The 17,835-nt window shown below is 44.1% G+C and overlaps 1 protein-coding gene across 2 annotated transcripts in view; it reads right to left on the bottom strand.

Moving 5' to 3' along the window:
* Positions 1–285: 285 nt before the first annotated feature.
* Positions 286–17,835, bottom strand: part of if (integrin subunit alpha inflated) — a 75,419-nt gene continuing 57,869 nt past the window's right edge. The window contains exons 6-13 of one of the 2 annotated variants that reach the window (XM_069124825.1): positions 10,182–10,230; positions 9,430–9,510; positions 7,492–7,667; positions 6,955–7,193; positions 5,951–6,566; positions 4,805–5,707; positions 2,188–4,281; positions 286–1,878 (exon numbers count right to left, since the gene is read on the bottom strand). In XM_069124825.1, coding sequence (XP_068980926.1) covers positions 1,786–1,878; positions 2,188–4,281; positions 4,805–5,707; positions 5,951–6,566; positions 6,955–7,193; positions 7,492–7,667; positions 9,430–9,510; positions 10,182–10,230 — 4,251 coding nt within the window. In that variant the 3' untranslated portion in view covers positions 286–1,785. The remainder of the gene's footprint in view (positions 1,879–2,187; positions 4,282–4,804; positions 5,708–5,950; positions 6,567–6,954; positions 7,194–7,491; positions 7,668–9,429; positions 9,511–10,181; positions 10,231–17,835) is intronic. The other variant, XM_069124826.1, reaches the window with a different exon arrangement.

Genomic DNA, 17,835 nt, shown 5'->3' on the forward strand with positions numbered 1-17,835 from the left:
AAATCAAGATTATCGAAAGATATATTTTTTTATATCTGGAACAATTTTCTTATCATTTATGCGCGACGTAACTTTACAAATTAATGCAGGTCTAACAAAAAACGATCCATACAACTATCGTAGAAACAACAGTGAGAGTATGATATTCATGCTAATCATGCATTTGTTTTATGTCTACTGCTGTTACGTCATTGTGATTTTTCTAATAAATGATTATATGAAAAATTAATTGTTTCCGATCATATTGTGACGAATCTCCTGATACAAGGATACGAATTTATTTAAAACAGGGAATAAGTCTGAAATAAAGGGGGATCATCCTATCGAGATTACTAGTTGGTCTCAATGAAAAATTAATTAATTCTCCACTTTCATGGCATATATTTTCAAAATTATTCTCGTTAAAAAATTCTAGATTTCTTAGAATTGATAAAGTAATTTTCTCAGAGGCGATTTTTTACCCATATTTAAAAATAAAATACCATCTTTAATATTAATAATATTATTAATTAATATATATATATATTTTTTTTTTTTCTTTTAATATTACACCTTAAGTCTGTATGTACAAGTCAGTTTCTACTTTCCCGCTTATTCAGGAATTCGTTTACTCTCTACACAATTATTAATTTGTGTTAGCTAGTTACTTTCTGAACGGTTTTTAGTAATACAGTTAATAATTTACAAGATTGTACACACATACAGTCAGGGCAAGCCCCGGTTTCACGTTACGACGCTCTATCATACGTTACATATACATATAATAATGTAGAAATTATAATAAATAATCGAAAACTCCCGTTCTCGAGCTTGTTTTAAAAAGGAGAACAAATATAAAATCGACTGCCGATGTCGGCGACGAATGAGATCTCTATCGACGTGAATCGAAGCATTCGAGCCGATTAAACGTTCCTCTAATGGAAAATAGAATTAATAAATTATTATTCTGAATATTCCACCAGGTATGCCAGAATAAATATACTATAGTATATTTACAACACAGAACTAGACATTTTTCTCTTGGTAATCTCAACTATTTTGCAATTGCTCAAGCCCCGGAATATAATCAGCGTTTGTACAAGACCGATAAAATAAAAAACTCGTTCACTCTTTGATTTTATTTTTTCAGAATTCTCCATAACGGACGTTTCCTTTAAAAAAAAAAGGAAAGATTACGATAAATTCTACACGGAGCGAAAAAGTGCAATCTATTTTCCATAAATTGCAAGGTGCATCTGCAGGCCACTTCGACCTCCACGTCATCGAGGCAGTTCGATCGATCTTCGTATTCGCTCGTAATCATCGACGAGCATGTGCCTTAAGTAAATTACAGGTAATTAAAAAATGACATAATAATAATAATAATAATAATAATTAAAAGAAAAAGAAAAACGTCTCCTGACTAGAAACTTGCATGATCGAGCTGCAGGAGCTGGAAGGAGTATTCAGTGGCAGTAGAAAATAATCGCAGATTAACCCCAGAACCTTTTCTACATCGCTTATTCGTTCGTAATTCGATGTAAGTAAAAATGCTCGAGCAGTTTCCTCGTTCGGGGCTGGAGATAAAGGCACTCGCGATTTTGTTAATTACAATAATCGTAATATTAGTCACAGTGCTGCTTGACACGGGACTGTATTACAGTTAGGACGAGCCGTGATGCAGGCAGTGCGTGAATTTGTTCGTTCGCGAGATTCGAGGATTAAAAGGCCCTCCATGGCTCGTTCGTACAGTTCGACTTTCGAGATTTGAAATAAATTCCATCGATGGATACTTGGCCCTTTTTCTCAGTGGTCGTCACCCTGCTGGAAGTGGCCGTTCCTGTTCAATGGTTGCCTCTCTGGTGCATCTGACGGTCTATTCCTCTTGAAGAACCCGCACTGTCGAAGAGATAAAAAGGTATTTTGTAAAATCGTTTCAGTTCTTTACCTTATTCGGTTTTAAGGCTTTACGGAAGATGTACTTGTGTAATATCAATAACATTCTCGATACTAATATTCTTCGAGATTCATCGATTTTTCTAACGAAAGATTTTTAGCAAAAACGAGAACAGAATGTAAACGTTTCTAGAAGGATAAGAATAGTTTAGAGAGATTACGACACTCGATAGATACTTTCAACAAACAAGCCTTGATATCATCGTACATCGTCTTACGCAAACTCGTACCGCTTAATTTGCATAAACAAACCTTGTGCAGCAGGAAAATAAGCAGTAATAGGATGATCGTTCCAGCGCAGGCAGAGAGTACCACGACCCAGAGCGGAATAACATCCGGCGCAGATGGTGTTATGCTTGGCTCCACGTTCGTCTTAATTTCGTGGCTCTTGATCACCTGTTCGGCAGGTGCGCCTATGAACGGTTGCTTGGTGACTTGTGCCTCCAATCGAGTCGAAACCCTGACTTTTTCCTGCAGAGCGACCTTCTTCAGCGTCCTTGCGTCCACTCTGTACCTAGCTCCGATCCAAACTTCCTGGTCCTTCTTCAGTGGACCCAAAACGCATCTCAGCATCACGCATTTGGCTGTCTTGCAAAGACTAACCGGTTCCTGCTTTCTTAGATCGCTCTCGTAATCTTCCTCGTCGAATTCTGCTTCTGGCATTAAAGGGTCGTTTTCAAGATCCCTAGGTATTCTATGGAGCTTCTCGAATTTTTTAAATTCCCTCACATTAACCATATCGCTTTCTCGCCTGAATCTAGAACCATCGTTGGAATTTGGAATCTTAGTCGATAAGCGTTCCTCGGGAGTATCGCGGTTCTCTCTTCCGTAGACTCTGCTAGTTACTCTTCTGTCTTCTATTCTTCTTTCCTCGTGCGTGCTGGTATACTTGGACTCGTAATCGCTTCCTGTGCCAGCAGCTTGGCTAGATTCTTCGTTCCAGGATTTACTGTAACCCTTCGTTTCGTATTCGCTACCGGTTCTACCTCCCTGATAACTATATGGATCCAACGTATAGGTTCTTTCCTCGGTGTAGGTAAACGAGCCCTGCAGAGGGAATCTGCGACCATCTTTGAGCACGATGAACCCTTTTCCGCTCGAATCGACCAGAAGTTCACCCTCTATCTTCAAGAATCTACCGTCTCTGGTCTCCGTAGATCCAGAAACGTAACTCTCTCCTCCGTAACGATCCTGAAGAGGGAACGTAGATCCATCTTGGAACTCTATATACTCCTTTCTGTCGGCAGAATTTCGGAATCTTCCCATAAACTGAACATATTGCTTGCCCTGTCTGTTGAACAATTCGTAACCAGTCGCTGACTTCGATAAGGATCCAAAGAGTCGTGCCAGGTCCTGCGTGGAGCTGACGTTACGTAGTTGGAATCCGAATTCACCTCCTCGAACAGTTTCTTCTCGATCACCGCTGATGAAACCAGTCTGAACTGCACGATGTTCGGAGGAACTGCCGTAACGTTTCTCCTGCTCCAGCCTATATTCCTCTTCCTCTATTCTTCTTCGTTGTTCCTCTTGTTGCCTTCGTATCTCTTCTTCTTGCCGTTGTCTTCGTTCCTCCTCCTGTCTCTTTCTCATCTCCTCGTCCGCCCTTCTGCGTTCTTCTTCCTGTCTTCTCTGATAATACAAACGTTCTTGCTCCTCTCGTTGTCTTTGCGCAGCCATGTGTTGTTCCTTTTTTCTCTGACGCTCCAATCGAGCCTCCTCCTCGCGTTCACGTTGCGCCTGTCGTTGTCTTAATAGCTCCTGGTAGTTTTCATCGTTCTCGTTTACGTTAGAGCCGTATCTATCCGACGAAGACGAGCGACCTCCAGAAACGCTGGTCTCGCCCCAGCGGTTTACGATGGTTTCGGAATGGTTCACGTACGATCCATGGCCTCCTTCGAAGTCTGGTACTCTTGCACCTAGACTGTTACCGTCACTGGGCCGGAAACCACCGCCCAACGTAGCCGTCTCTCCGTAACCGCCAGACTCCGTGTGAAAAATCACGCCTCTGTTACCAGCGGCTAAGTCTGCCGTATTTATAGAGCTGGTCCCTGAATTGTTTTGAGTGTAGGTGGTGATCAGGACGTCTGGTTTGCTCCCAGTGTCGGATAATTGGAATCTTCTTGTTTCACTGGTGATCGCTTTAGACGAAGAGGAGGAGGAATGACGAGATTTCTGGATGTTGGAACTGTCTCCGGTGTTGATCTCGGACTCCTCTTTCTGGGACAGTTTACTTTTGTCCATGTCGAAGCCTCGTTGCACGTTAATCGTTCTGCCTGACTGCGACTCGTCCAGGATCACTCCCGATGGATCTGGATGATGCCAGTACATACTTCTGCGTTGGTCCAGCTGTAATTAGCATACGAATATACTACTTTTCATCCGAATGTTATCATTCGTTCGGTCGATTTAAGGGAACGTTCTCTATTTCGAGACGAGAAGTTATTTTCGCAAAGATCGCTTCTTCCATCTTAACCTGCCTTCGGCTTTTTCTTTTTAATTTAATCGGCACTTACGCGCGAGCCAAACGATTCCTGTATCCGATAGCGTTCCATCGAAGCGAAACGATTTACAAATGCATCGAAAAGGCCGGCAATTTGTGAGTCTAACGACTCGGTGAAAGCGATTGGTCGGAAAAGGATTATAATCTGGACTTGTGTAAGTGTATGGGACGATCAGGAAACGAATACACATATTCGTACAAAGCTCAAATGTACGATACAATGGATCGAATGCGATTTTCTTAAAAAATGTATCATAATTATACGATAACGGACTGAGTGAAAGTGTCGGCGATTGGCAGTAAAGTCTAAACCGAAACGTAAGACTGTCAAAGTGTTGTAATAAAAATATAACGAGTCTCGAAACGTACCTTCAGACTAAGATAATTTGCATTGGCAGGTTCACAGGCGATGGGTCCAGAAGTTTCCGGCTGCTCCAACAAATACAGCAACGTGTCTCCAGCCAAGGTTTGAGCAGGCCAAATAAGAAAAGCCTCTGCTTCGATAACGTCCGACGGACCCTGGTTCCGAATAGTATAATTGTGCGTCATAGCTGGTCCAAACTCTGCCTCCGTAGTAACATTTATCTCGCTGGTATAATTATCCGGATTGTAATACAGATCCTTCGGTTTACTTTCACCGTCTATTCGTAGATCGGTCTCGATCCAAATTGGCAATCTCAAGGTATACGTATTATCGTCGGTCGTGTACGGATTCTCTGGATTGGTGGTGTTCACGTCCATTTCGAACTCGTAAATCGGCTTCATTCCATGCGACGTGACAGGTTGCAACAACACTCTGAATTTAACTAATCCGTTCTTCTGCAACGGATTGCCAATATCGCAACGAAGAGTATTGTTATTCGATTGTTTGGGCGCCGAACATTGAACAGGCACCCCCATAGTCTCGATCTTCTCCACTTTGATGTAATCGATACCAGCGGGTAGTTTCAAGTTGTACGTCGACTCGAAAGCGTCCTCTCCCATGTTCTGCACCAACACGTCTAGCTGCAGCCGTTTGCCGGAGCCTAGCAGGTACTTCTGCACGTTCGATGTCACGTTCATCTGCAGATCTGGGATACACACGTTGTCGGAGCCGCAGTTCTTTCTGATGGACAGAGAGTCCTTCCTGGATGTCGTGGAGCCCAGAACGGGACGCAACGAGAGTCTAGGGTCTCTCGGTCGAGTGTCTTCGTAGCGTTCCTCGTCGAGACTCATCCGCATCTCGGCGTCCAGAGATGTAAGCTTGTCGCGAATGTTCGGTGTCACGTATACCTATGGATGGTGCAAGGGTTTCTGGTTAATTAGATCTGACGAGTCAAAGTTTCGGACGATCATGACTGAAAATGCAACAAATAGAATTTTGTCTCTACGTTTACTTTTTTTTTTTTTTTTTTTTTTTTGATTAAATAATACTTGAAAGTTTTTGGTAGCGGAACTTGAAAATTTCCAATCAAGTTCTCCGATTAATTGATAAAAGTTGTTCGCCGAAAAGCAAGTGAAATGATTTAGACGAACCTGAACGGTGCGACAGAACTGTCGTTCGCGATCGACCATGATCGTTCGATTCATCGTGTTCCTTCCCTCCAGCTCCAAGAAGAACAATCTCGGACTCTTTGTCTTCTTCACGTCCAGAGCGTACTGAATATTGAAATTATGCCTCGAGAAAACACCTTCTCCGCTATATTTGAAACAAGCTCTCAGAGGAAGGCAAGTGACTCTGCTGCCGTCCGATAGCGTACAATTTCTATCGTCCAGAGAGATCAACTTCGATTCCAGATCGAAGGACACGTACGAATCCATCTTGATGACTGGCCTGGATCTGAAGAATACAGCGGTGGCAGATTCGTAAGCACCGACCACCAAATCTGGATAACGATTTCCATCGAGATCGAGGCCACCAGATACGGAAAATCCAAACGTGTTCACGGGTACATCGAGGTTTTCAGCGTAGATCACCTGGGAATACTTTTCGAGAACGCCGGTTGACGAACCGTGATAGATGTACACGGCACCGTGACCACGTAAACCACCGTAAGGAGCACCCACCACGAAGTCTCCATAACCGTCACGGTCGATGTCCCCCAGAGAGGCCAGTGACAAGCCGAATCGTCCGCGGTTGCTCTCTCCGTCCCTGGATAACGATAAGCAATTATCGCGGGAGTTCAACGATCCGCGTGTTCTCGAGTTCTGGCTGATCCTCAGGATCTTCCTTGCAACTAGTTTCAGCCACGCATAACGACGATTCGTTCGTGTGGCAACAAAATCGAACCACGACAGACACGAGTGTTCTCTTTTCTACGATAGTAACTTTAAATCGGACAATTGCCTACGTTCTTTGGGAAGAACTGTTTATTAGTATGGCTTGGGTCGGTCATCTGGTAAGTAAAGTATCCGCTAATGGAATTATAGACGAAAGGAATATCACGCGCAAAAATTGAAAATCGTGATCGACGCTTCTGGAATATCGTCGAACTTTTGGCTGATAAGGCGCGTGTAACAAGAACGAGACGAGACGGTACCTAGAGTCAACTTTGCGGAATTTTTCAGCTCCAACGCCTTGATAGATCACGTACACCCTTCCGGTCTCGATGGTCATTTCCGGGTTATCTGGCACCGTGTACATAGGCGCACCAACTATAAGATCGTCTAGTCCATCGCCATCGATGTCGCCAGAAGCAACGGCGTAACCGAAGTAAGCTCCCATTTGCTCTCCGGTGATGTTGCGATGATTCGTCATGTTCGAGGTGAAGATAATGACCTATAATCGAAGATTTTTCGTTAATTTTATACGGAGCCTGGTGTTTCACGAGGGTCGAACGTTCTCGCTTCTATCTTGGCCGATCGAATTTCCTCGTTAACTTGTTTCTCGATGCGACGATTTAACAAAGAATCGTTTCTAGCGAATCTCAAGCGTCCGAATTCGTACGGTTTCCGCGAAGAAACAGGCGAACGAACGATCTCTCTCGGTAGGTTACTTTCTCTACGAGAGAGAATTAATTTCCGATGCCGCGACTTCTTTTCTTTCGAATTACCGCGTTAATATTTCATGAGCATACTTTGCCGAGGAGATCGGAGCCACGAGGTACGCCGACGGCGGTGCCGCTGTCACCGTTTCCAATAAAATCGCCGGTCGTGACAGAGTAACCCATGTAGCTATCGTCTTCGGTGGCTGGCCCTTCCTTCGTGAACATTATTCTCGCGCGGCTGTTCAACGGCTGTGAAAACGCTTGGCCTGTAAAGCAATCGATGCAGTCAATCACCAAGTTGTACCTACGATTTCAGACACATACTTTCCCAAACGTATTTGCTTTCTGACTACGATCCAGCGGAACGCGCACTGACACGAAATAGGAATTTAATATCTGTGAGAAACTTGGATCGATATAGAATGGTCGATCGTAACATGGGAAATATCCGCGAGAATATTAACAAGAAACTAGCAACGTGCGATGTCAGAGGAAATATCTGATCGCAAGTACAGCTATAATACAAAGTATCGATTACTCGATCGTACAATTGGTCCGACTAGACCAAATTTAAACAATGAAGAAAATTTAGCGAATCGATACAAACGTTACTTCTCGACTTTATACGCCTTTCAATTTAAAATACAGATATTTCACATCTTACGATATATTCTACGTTCGTTGTTTACGATACCAAGCTGCGCGATTTAAAGCTACGTCCTATTCCATTTGGATAGCCACTTGAAATGGGAATAAAATCGGAAAATCGTAGTCAAAAAACGTTGGTAACGATACACGCTCGTAAAGCGGCGCTTTTATGATTAATCCAGCTTCTAAGCGCAGCTCTATCGACGACGCTGATATTATTCCGATGGTCGCCACTACTATGCAACTGCGACTAAACGTCAACAACCAAGGAGACTCTTTCGAGTCTAATTAGAAATTATTGTTGTTACTACAGACTGGCTTCGTATTATTATTCTCTGGCTGCAACGCGAAGCTGCGAAGGAAGCGGGCCTGCACCAGTTAAACACTGCCACCCTCGTCTCACCTGGCAGTAATTAATAAGTAATCATAGCATACGGTGCATTAATCATCAATCGGATATTAATCACTGAGGGGGAGGAGCGTCAGAGGCGTCACAAGCCTCAAACTGTCAAGCATACAAGATTATACTCTACGTTAATTGCAAACTAATGTACGGAACAAAGGATGCACTTTGCTCCCTCTCTTTCTTTTCTTTCCCTTTTTTATTCTTTTTTTTTTTTTCTTTTTACTTTTTGCATTTACGATATTCTTGAGCGTGACAGTTCAACACGAGTTCGTTCGAATCGTTATTAATCACAGGCGTCGGGTTAATCGCGGTAAATCCGCATGAGTGGAAGCCAGATGAATATGGAATTATTGGAAATTGATTATTTGGGGGCCAAGCAAACGAATGCCGCGATCGCGTGGCAAATAATCTCATCGTTTCGAATTTGTCGCGAACACCATCGATGCGTGGATCGATATTCGTGATACGCAGAATGAAACGTCCAGGGGAGTGCCGATAAATATCTCTGGTTTGCTTTTCAAGAGAAGAAAATGTATCAAGAAGTAGGAAATAAAAGTTGAATTTGCGATTAAGCGAAACGGTAATTATTTATCGTTAAACGAAATATTCCCCTGCATAAATTCTCAGAACTCGATATAATTAGCACAACGTTACCACGCTACGACGTTACGTCGAGACGAAGATAAAAGGAAAACAGCTCCGCTCTCGAAATAACGTCGTATCTTTTGGAAACAACAGAGATATTTGATCAGAATACCGTACTTCCTTGAACGCTGCACGCTGTGAAGTTTCAAAAAAAAAAAGAAACTCAATACGAAAAGATCGTCGCGGAGCATGAAGCAACGTTTGTTAATGAACGCCGTCGTTAAGAAAACATGGCGGCAGATTAGAGGTGTTGAAAACAGGGGGCTGGTTTTAAACGACACATTTGTTTATCTTTCGTTTGATTAGGGGCGCCTGCAAGTACGCGATACCTGATGCATCTGCTTCGGGGATGACAAACATCGTCGCTAAGAACTCCAATCTCAATGCGGTGCTGATCGAGTATATCTGACCTGGAATCGTTCAACGAAAGCCTTCTAAATCACTTCAAAGACCCACTGAGCACGTGTGGTCGCGATGTATTACGTGTTGCAGTTCCGTCGCCCAGGCGTTATGAAAGCTCGAGCTCCGATTTGTTTCTCTTTTTTATTAGCGGCCCAGTGACCGTTCACCGTCCAATTAGTGGGTGTAAATGGGGATTTAATTTTGCCGATCGCAATTCTGCCGAGTATTTTTTAGAAGCCCAATTGGTTTAGGGAGGTCCGGGAATTTCCTTGATTCGAATAATATTTCCATTTTTACAATACGTGCAATTTAAATTCCATCGATCGTTGAGATTCTCCGTAAGCCTTGGAAACTTTCGAAATTCAACGAATCTTTGTAATTTAATTTTTTGTGAAAATTCATAACAAACGACTCGAGTTACTCGAGTTGTCTCGTACCGAAAGAAATCGAGACTTCCAAACGGTCTGAAATTAGATATTCGAAGAGACGGTAACGATTTCTATCGCGAATCGTCCTGTGTTTCCAGTTTCTTCGAATATCCCAATTAAATGGAAATCAAAATAGGATCGATACGCGTATTTACAAGTCGAACAAGATGTCGTGTCTCAAGGTGGTATCGATTGTGAAATTGTCGACCTAAATCGAGCCGTGGAAACGGTGTACCACGAAAGAACCTTACCTTGCCAGTACCAACTTCCTGGCGCTCCGATGAACAGCCTCTCACCGTTCTGAAACGAATAGAAAGGCACTCCATTAGAGAAATTAATCGACGTCGAATAACTAACCACGGGAAACGCTTTACGATGTACTTATTTTTTATCGGACAAACTCATTCCTTCTTTTCCTGAATACTTAATAGAATTCTTGGGATTACTTTCACCAGTGTGTTAGACGATACCTCTTTACGTATCAGAAGCATCGTGCATCCGATAGATTTTTATTTAAACGTCACATTGCGTTCAAAAGTTACGCTCATGCGAGATTTCGATCTTGTTTTTAATTTAATGGCAACGCAATAGCCATCGCAATGGAAAGGATCGAAGTCTGCATCGAGGTATTTCGTTTTCACCTGAGCTTGTGCTATGACGTGATCACAGTCGCTAACAGAGTAAGTTGATAAATTCTTTTTCTTTTTTAGTGGATTGCACGTGCGATCGAGACGACGATCTTCGTATAATTTCCGTATACAAGACGCGCGTGGAACACTCACGAGCAACAACGAGCGCGATCACCGGCTCGCGATTTTTCCCAGCCACGGGCGCTGTAACCAGGAAACGGACGCACCCACGAAAGTTCAACTTTTCTTCAATCGAGAAGATAATGGTGTAGATAAGGGACGTGGCTCGCGCGCACGAGCCCGAGACGCGATAAATCAGCGACTCGTACGTATGCTAGTCGCGTGTCTATGCGGCGCGTTGCGCGTCACGCATGTTAAATCGGTTTCGCGGATCGTGGCCTTCGCGATCCAGCGTTCGCGACCATCGCGACGCCCGTTTGCGGAAAAATCAAGCAACAGCCACTGGTGAAATCCCTGGTAACTGGCAAGAGCAGCGAGAACCGTTTCTTCGGTCGTTGAAGAAATCGCAAGAACGTGCTTACGATTTACGAAGCGAGGATCGAGAACGTTTAGCTTCGACCAGGGACCAGCGTTAAGCTGCTAAACTAAGTCGAAAATGTAGAACGAAATTTTGTCGTATTTCGCTTTACACGAAGTTGGCGATATTCCACGTTATCGCCAATCAACTTTTTCAACGCGAGCTTCGAAGATTTCCGACAGAAACTCGACGATCGATTAAACTGATCGTATCGTCCGCCAACTTTTTTAATCGATTAAAAGTCGATTACTCGGCATTCTACGCGAACGTGTTTTTCGATCTAAATGTAGCATCTTTGGAACGCGTGATGCGTTACGCAAGCCTACCGATATTTACGTACGACCCCGTACTCGTTACAGTAGCTCGGACTCCGCGGAAAGCTGAAGACAAATATAGACGAGATGAGCGGTTCGATTAAAAGTCAATAAATTGCGAAGCATGTAACGTAACTGGAGAACGTGTCGCAACATTTGGCAGCCGGTGATAAAACAACGCTCTTCAGCCACGTTCACACACGCTTCTCTCCTCCGATGCTCGACCGTGCACTTAATCGGCGCATGAATTACTCGAGTGCCACTCGAAATCATCGACATACCTCTGTATCGCGGCCGAACCTTCCTATCGGTCGTTCCCATGCGGCGGCCGCAGACAAACTTTCACGCTTTTACTCGTCTGACGCGTACGAAGTTATACTACTTGCTGCGACGCGACTGCCAGGCCGTGAAAAAAAATATGGAATTCACAAGAGGTTCGTACAGTATAGAAAGAATGTCAAAGTTGAGATTGAACGGCTTGCAACACCAAGCAGACAGTCGCAATATTTAAATCGTATCCATCTGGAAGAGCAAGAAAGGTATAGGTTTTATATCAATTACAAGCGCACAGCTTTGTTGTTACGAGTATCGATCGACTATGAATTTGTGGCGCGTTTAAAGAAACAATTTCATTTTGATAGGTTCAAATGATTGAAGTAACAGAACCGTCCTCTTATTACAGCAACTCCTTCAATTCGTATCGAAGAAACGAAAGAAGAAGGTATAACCGGTTAAGGAAAAACGAGCCGACAAAACTCCAAACAAATCGACGCTACGTCGTTCTAAATGTATAAAATTTCAGAGAAAAATTACGAATCGTCGATATACCGTTGCCAATAGTTCCGCTAATTTCCATAAACGAAATTTTTCTTAACGCACAAAGCACCGCCGTTAATATGCTAATTGCCCGTTTAGTAGCATTAATAGAGAGATGAAATGCAATCGTTCCAATTAATCCCATTTATCGTGTATGATCGGACGATCGTCCGCGTTATTAGAACTTAATACTCCATTACGCGGCTAACGATGGAAGAAGGTCTCGTCAGCGACGTATTTACCGAAGTCGAAAGCCCGCAAAGTCGACTTCCTGCCACGCGATGCCTTTACGTTTTACACGACGTAACGGTACGTCTTGCACGGTCTTATCTAACGGCGATGCAACAGTAGTAGAGATTATGTCCCGCATACATATTAATCAACGTTCCGTAACAGAATGATCGATAGAAACTAAATGCAAATTCACGGTTGACGATGATATCGAACGATACGAATAGCATCGGAGATGACAACGGACTTCTTTTTCTCGACATCGTACTTTGCATTGAGTTTGAGTTCATGGATCAGATTCGAGTCAAAGCGGAATCGAATATAAATTACGTTAGGCTTGTATCGAGGAATGCAAATGGTATACTACGAGTGTAATGGTTACAAAGTGACTATAAAGATCGTACAATGACTATAATAGGGTGGCCCCCTAGGAGTCGCTATAATTGCTGCAAATTGAAAGCACGAAACGACTATAATTATTACGAAACAGCCAGGAACGATTTGCGGATGATCATGAGCATAATGTAACCATGAATTCTCGGAACGTGACTATAGTAAATGCTCATAGCCGTGCGATTACGCGACTCTAAAACTACGAACATATGCTTCCTAGACTTTTTCCCATCACAAATTCTACGCGTCTTCTGGCTGCTAGTTTTCATAAATAGCGTCCCCCTGCACTGACCTTCGCGCGAAAAGCAAACCCACGATTCCGCTTAAGTATCACCGGGATCAAAGTGTTAATCGCGGGACAATGTCGGTGTACTCTCTTGGGATGCACCTACGCGCCGATGCAGTCGGACGCCCACGCGCGCACGGAACGTTTCACGGTGAAGGAAACGCGAGGATCGTAAGAAGATCGAACGAAGAACGAGAAGTACGGAAATACCAGAGAGAAGATTAGGCGAAGACGCGAACGAGCGAGGGAGAAAGACGGTGTCAGAGTTCAAGCGAGCGGTTGTTGAACGCGACGGCGACATTTGTTAGACTACGTGCGATAGATAAATTGGGCAGCCGTTGAATATTTCAGAGACGCTCGAGTGGTGGAAATTGGCATTGGGAAACTTAAGAGAATATGCCCGCTTTTAAGCTTTGCGAATTATATACGAATTATCGAAACCTGTTCCTACGTTTCTACCTTTCTTTATCAGACCTACAGTTCGTTTTCGTTGCGTCGAAATAGAATGGTAGAAGATGGCCGATTTTTGCGAAGCGCAGGCACCAGAAATATCTACGGGACATCGTTCTGTAGGTTCCACGAAATTATAAAAGCATGCTTTCTTATCGGCAATATGACGAGAAAGTTGTAAAAAAAAAAAAGAAGTTGAAGCATCGAGTGAAGAGAGAAATTGGTAATCGCTAACTTCGAACGATCGTAGCTTTGTAACAAATGGATGAAATTGAAAAACTGAAAGGCCATTTTGCGGATAAAAGTTAATATTTATATTGTACGATAAAGATAACCGACAAAACTATTTTTTAATGTTCCTAGAAAACACCGATACCCCTTTATTGCCAAACTATCGACGTTTCAGCTTCGTTGTTTCTACCAGCGTAAAAATCTAACTTCGGGACGCAACGGTATAAATTACAAGGTAGAACATAATTCATCTTCGTTTCCCAGAATTCCAGCGTCAGAGCTTCTCCCGGAAGGGATTAAAAAGCCAGGCGGTGAACGAAAATCCGACAAAAGAGGAGGACGGAGTAAAAAGTTTTGCTAGCGATGCGGAACGCAGTCGATAGCTCTGGCACGAAGTTAAAACGCGAAAATGTGACGGCACCGCGAGCGGATTGCCCGGCTCAGTCGCAGCGAAAGGGCCGTGTCTAGTTTCGTTTTACTCTGCTTATCATGAGAAATGGCGGCCGTTTGTAAAACAATGCGGCCGCTAAGGGAGGACGAGCAGCGGCGCGTAGGTGGCCTCCTTGCGAACGCTGGTCGACGGTGAACACGGAACACGGTGACAGAACGAAATGTCCGTGCCTTAAATGGCCACCTGAGACTCCCCTGTCGTTTCTATTGCTGCTCGCCGCAGCCGTGTCGCCGTCTGCTCTTTTTCCTGCCATCCGGCTCTCTCTTGCCAGAGCGCCGTGTGTTACGCGATTCGAACAAACCGCGTGCAACGTGCACGCGAGTCGTCCTGTCTAAGTGCGAATCGAGCGCTTTCGGATTTTTAAATTCGATATAAGCGATGATGGAGCAGGGTCGACAGATTTGTCGAAAAGATTTTTAATGCCACGTGGATCGTTCGGATCGTTGACGAATCAATTTCATTTCTGTATTTCTTTCGAGTTCGAAGAACAGTGGAACAGATCTGTATCTGTCTAGGATGGGTTAAACAATTTTTATCGATAACGAAACGAAATTCTGAGCAAATTTGTACAAAGCTGATACAGAAGCGTATGGATTCAACGTTACGTTGGAATAATAAGAATTACAATCGGTTGCTTGTACGCAAAATAGTAATAGGTGAAATACAGGTAGAATGTACCGCATAGGTAGAGTAAGAAGGTAACGTAAAGGCCAGGAAGAATAATAGGAATGCATTTTCACTGCCTTCCGATACGTAATCTTTGCTCCATTAGAAACCGCCCGGACGATACTCGTAAGCACAGTCGCGTTACAAACGACAAGCTTCGCGCCGTAATTCTGCCAGATCGCTGAGTTTATGCAGTCGACTTACCGCATTTGCATTAGGTGCTTCTTTCTTATGGTCTATAACGCGCGTTTCTACGGTCGCTGCTGTTTCTCCGAGAAATCTAGATGTGCCTTGCTTTGACTCAACCCGAGCCAAGGCTAATATCAAATCTATAGAAAGTAAAATTTCTCTCAGCTAAACACGCTTCGAATCATCCAGCGAGAATCGTGGCCCATTAATTTCCAGTCGGAGCAAAAAACACGGCTGTGACATAAACTCCTCGACGCTATCGGCGGGGCATCTCGGTTGCGTCAGTGCATCGAGTGCATGCAGTCGGTCTCTTCTCTTACCGTATGCATTCTAGTGGCGCCAGCCTGCTGCTGCACTTTAGGGGCCGCTTTTATTTATCGTCCCGCAGAAATGTTATTATTTGTGAGCCGGCCCGTACGGCCGATTCGCACGCTACGCGAACAATGGGCCCTCCTCGTCGACCAACAATGTCAAACCGTGCCACCGAGTCACGTGCACGCCCAACACTGTGCACGGGTGCAATAACCGTGACTTTTATGTTCCGGCGCCATCCGCCGGGCTATGAGAATCGTAGCTAACAGACGAAGCTGGCGTATCCAACGAGCATCGAGTCGAAGCTTCGTCTCGACGCGCTGGTAGCCTCGCAGCTATGTGACTCGATCAAGACTAATCATAGCCTGATTAGTCTCGCACCCGGAAGTCTCAGACGGTACGAACAATCAGAATCGAGACACAGAAGCCCTACGAAGTTTTACGAGATGCAGTATCTGCCTTTTTAATCTAAACGTCTCATCGGACAAACGGTTGCGTTAATTTTTACCGCGCGTTAATTCAACGAGTAAATACCAAGTAATCCGTGCGCGTCAGTGGCGCAACAAGATCCGCGGTAGCCGGCGTTTCAAAAATTCAAACGCTTCGGAGAAAAATTGCCGTCCCGAACGAAATTTCCAACCCCCGTGTTCTGTGCGCTGCTTTTACAGCGAAGGTATTAGCGAACCGGTAGCCAAGCAAATACGTGCATTTGTCGAGGGAACTCGTACGACACGGCTGAACACAGAAGCGGCTCGATGGCGCACAGACGCTCGAAGCTGAAAGGGGGAAAGAGACCGACACGATGTACCCCCTACGGAGTAGCGTTGCCTCGATGCTTGTACACGCGAAAAATTTGCAACCGAGACAATGGCGGCCGTATTCTTTGCCTCTCTCTACACGAAACACGACCGGCACGAGTTGTATTCTGGCGCCGATCGCGAGGGGGAGGAAACTGACCATCCGAGATTGAAATATAACCGGTCGCTCAAATATGTATGGGAGCATGCTGAAATTTATGCCACCGTTTCCACGTATTTATGTGCGCCTCTGCAACGATAGTGGGGCGGTCGATAAGTTGTTCCAACGACTTTTGAAGAAATCGAGAGACGTTTATGATAGCTCGCTGCTATACACGACAGGGTTGAGTTTCGATTTTTTAAACGACCATCGAACAAGGGTTCTTGGTGTCTGTTAGGGTTAGGGGAGGGAGGATCATCGCGATGTCTTGCGTAACGAGTATTTAATTTTCCTCTTGATTCGTCGAATTCATTTCCAGGAAAGAATTGCAGATCTTCGGTTAGATGCTCGACGAGAAACAAATAACAAAGCGACCAGCAGCTATCGAATATGAATACAGGAAACGAAAATACTGTTTGTATGGTCGAAAGTAGTTTTTCTGAATTGCAAAAGTGGAAGCAGCCCCTTTCAAGAGCGATAACGTGAAACTGAAGTGGACACGTGTTGCATTTCAGTTTATATTGCGAATGAATAGCTCGAGAGGTTGAAGACGTACAAGAGGGTAGCTTAGCTTCCACTAGCTTTGTTACATCACGTTTTGGAGAGAGTATCGTGGGCGGTGGAGTCGAATGGATTTTAAATTCTACTTAGGACCATCGATGGAACGTAAATGCTTTTGAGTTTTATTTAAACGAAGTTCAAAAGAAACTTCGAATTAAACATTTCTTATTTAAATTCGAGCGCCCGACAAATTTCTGTTATTTTTCAACCAATTTTTATACAACAGATCGAATTCCGTGCAACAGATTGAAACAGACCTTTCCCCACGAGTCGTAAAATTAAAAATTCACCCGACGTAAAATTCTACTCTCGATTTTCTCTCTACGTGCTTAGAAATATCATCTCGGCGCGCCGATCGCCAGCGACGATCAAACAACACTTTCTACCGCCCGAATCGGAAGATCGAGCACGATCGACCGTATAAAAGATAAATCTCTATCGAGCTGGATCTAAAATGATTTCCTCGAGCTGGGAATACCACTGCAACATTGAGATTTCACGAAAAGACCTCCTCGAAGTTATTTTCGTGGCGAGTGAACGAGAGGGGTACACGTTTGTCCGTGGAACGAGAGGATCGATGATCGCGTTCCGCGTCGTATAGATCGGTATATAGATCGATCTTGACTAGATCCTCTGTAGATCGGGGGATAACGCGCGGAACCAGATACAACAGAGGTAGATACCAGGAGCGGCAGTTTAACGCGAAGATCGATGGCCGATTGCATACTGAATGGCGTTCGGGAGCCTTCTAAATCACCGGTCTCGAGATTTAGTGCGCACGAGGATCCTTCTAGCGATCACTGCGACCACCGAACAAACGCCGAACAGTTCGAGAGGAAAACGTTATTGAAAATGGACGAGCTTCTGCTTTAAATAGAAAC

This window comes from Bombus flavifrons, chromosome 12 (assembly GCF_040668555.2).
Source record: "Bombus flavifrons isolate JBK064 chromosome 12, iyBomFlav1_principal, whole genome shotgun sequence".
Taxonomy (NCBI): domain Eukaryota; kingdom Metazoa; phylum Arthropoda; class Insecta; order Hymenoptera; family Apidae; genus Bombus; species Bombus flavifrons.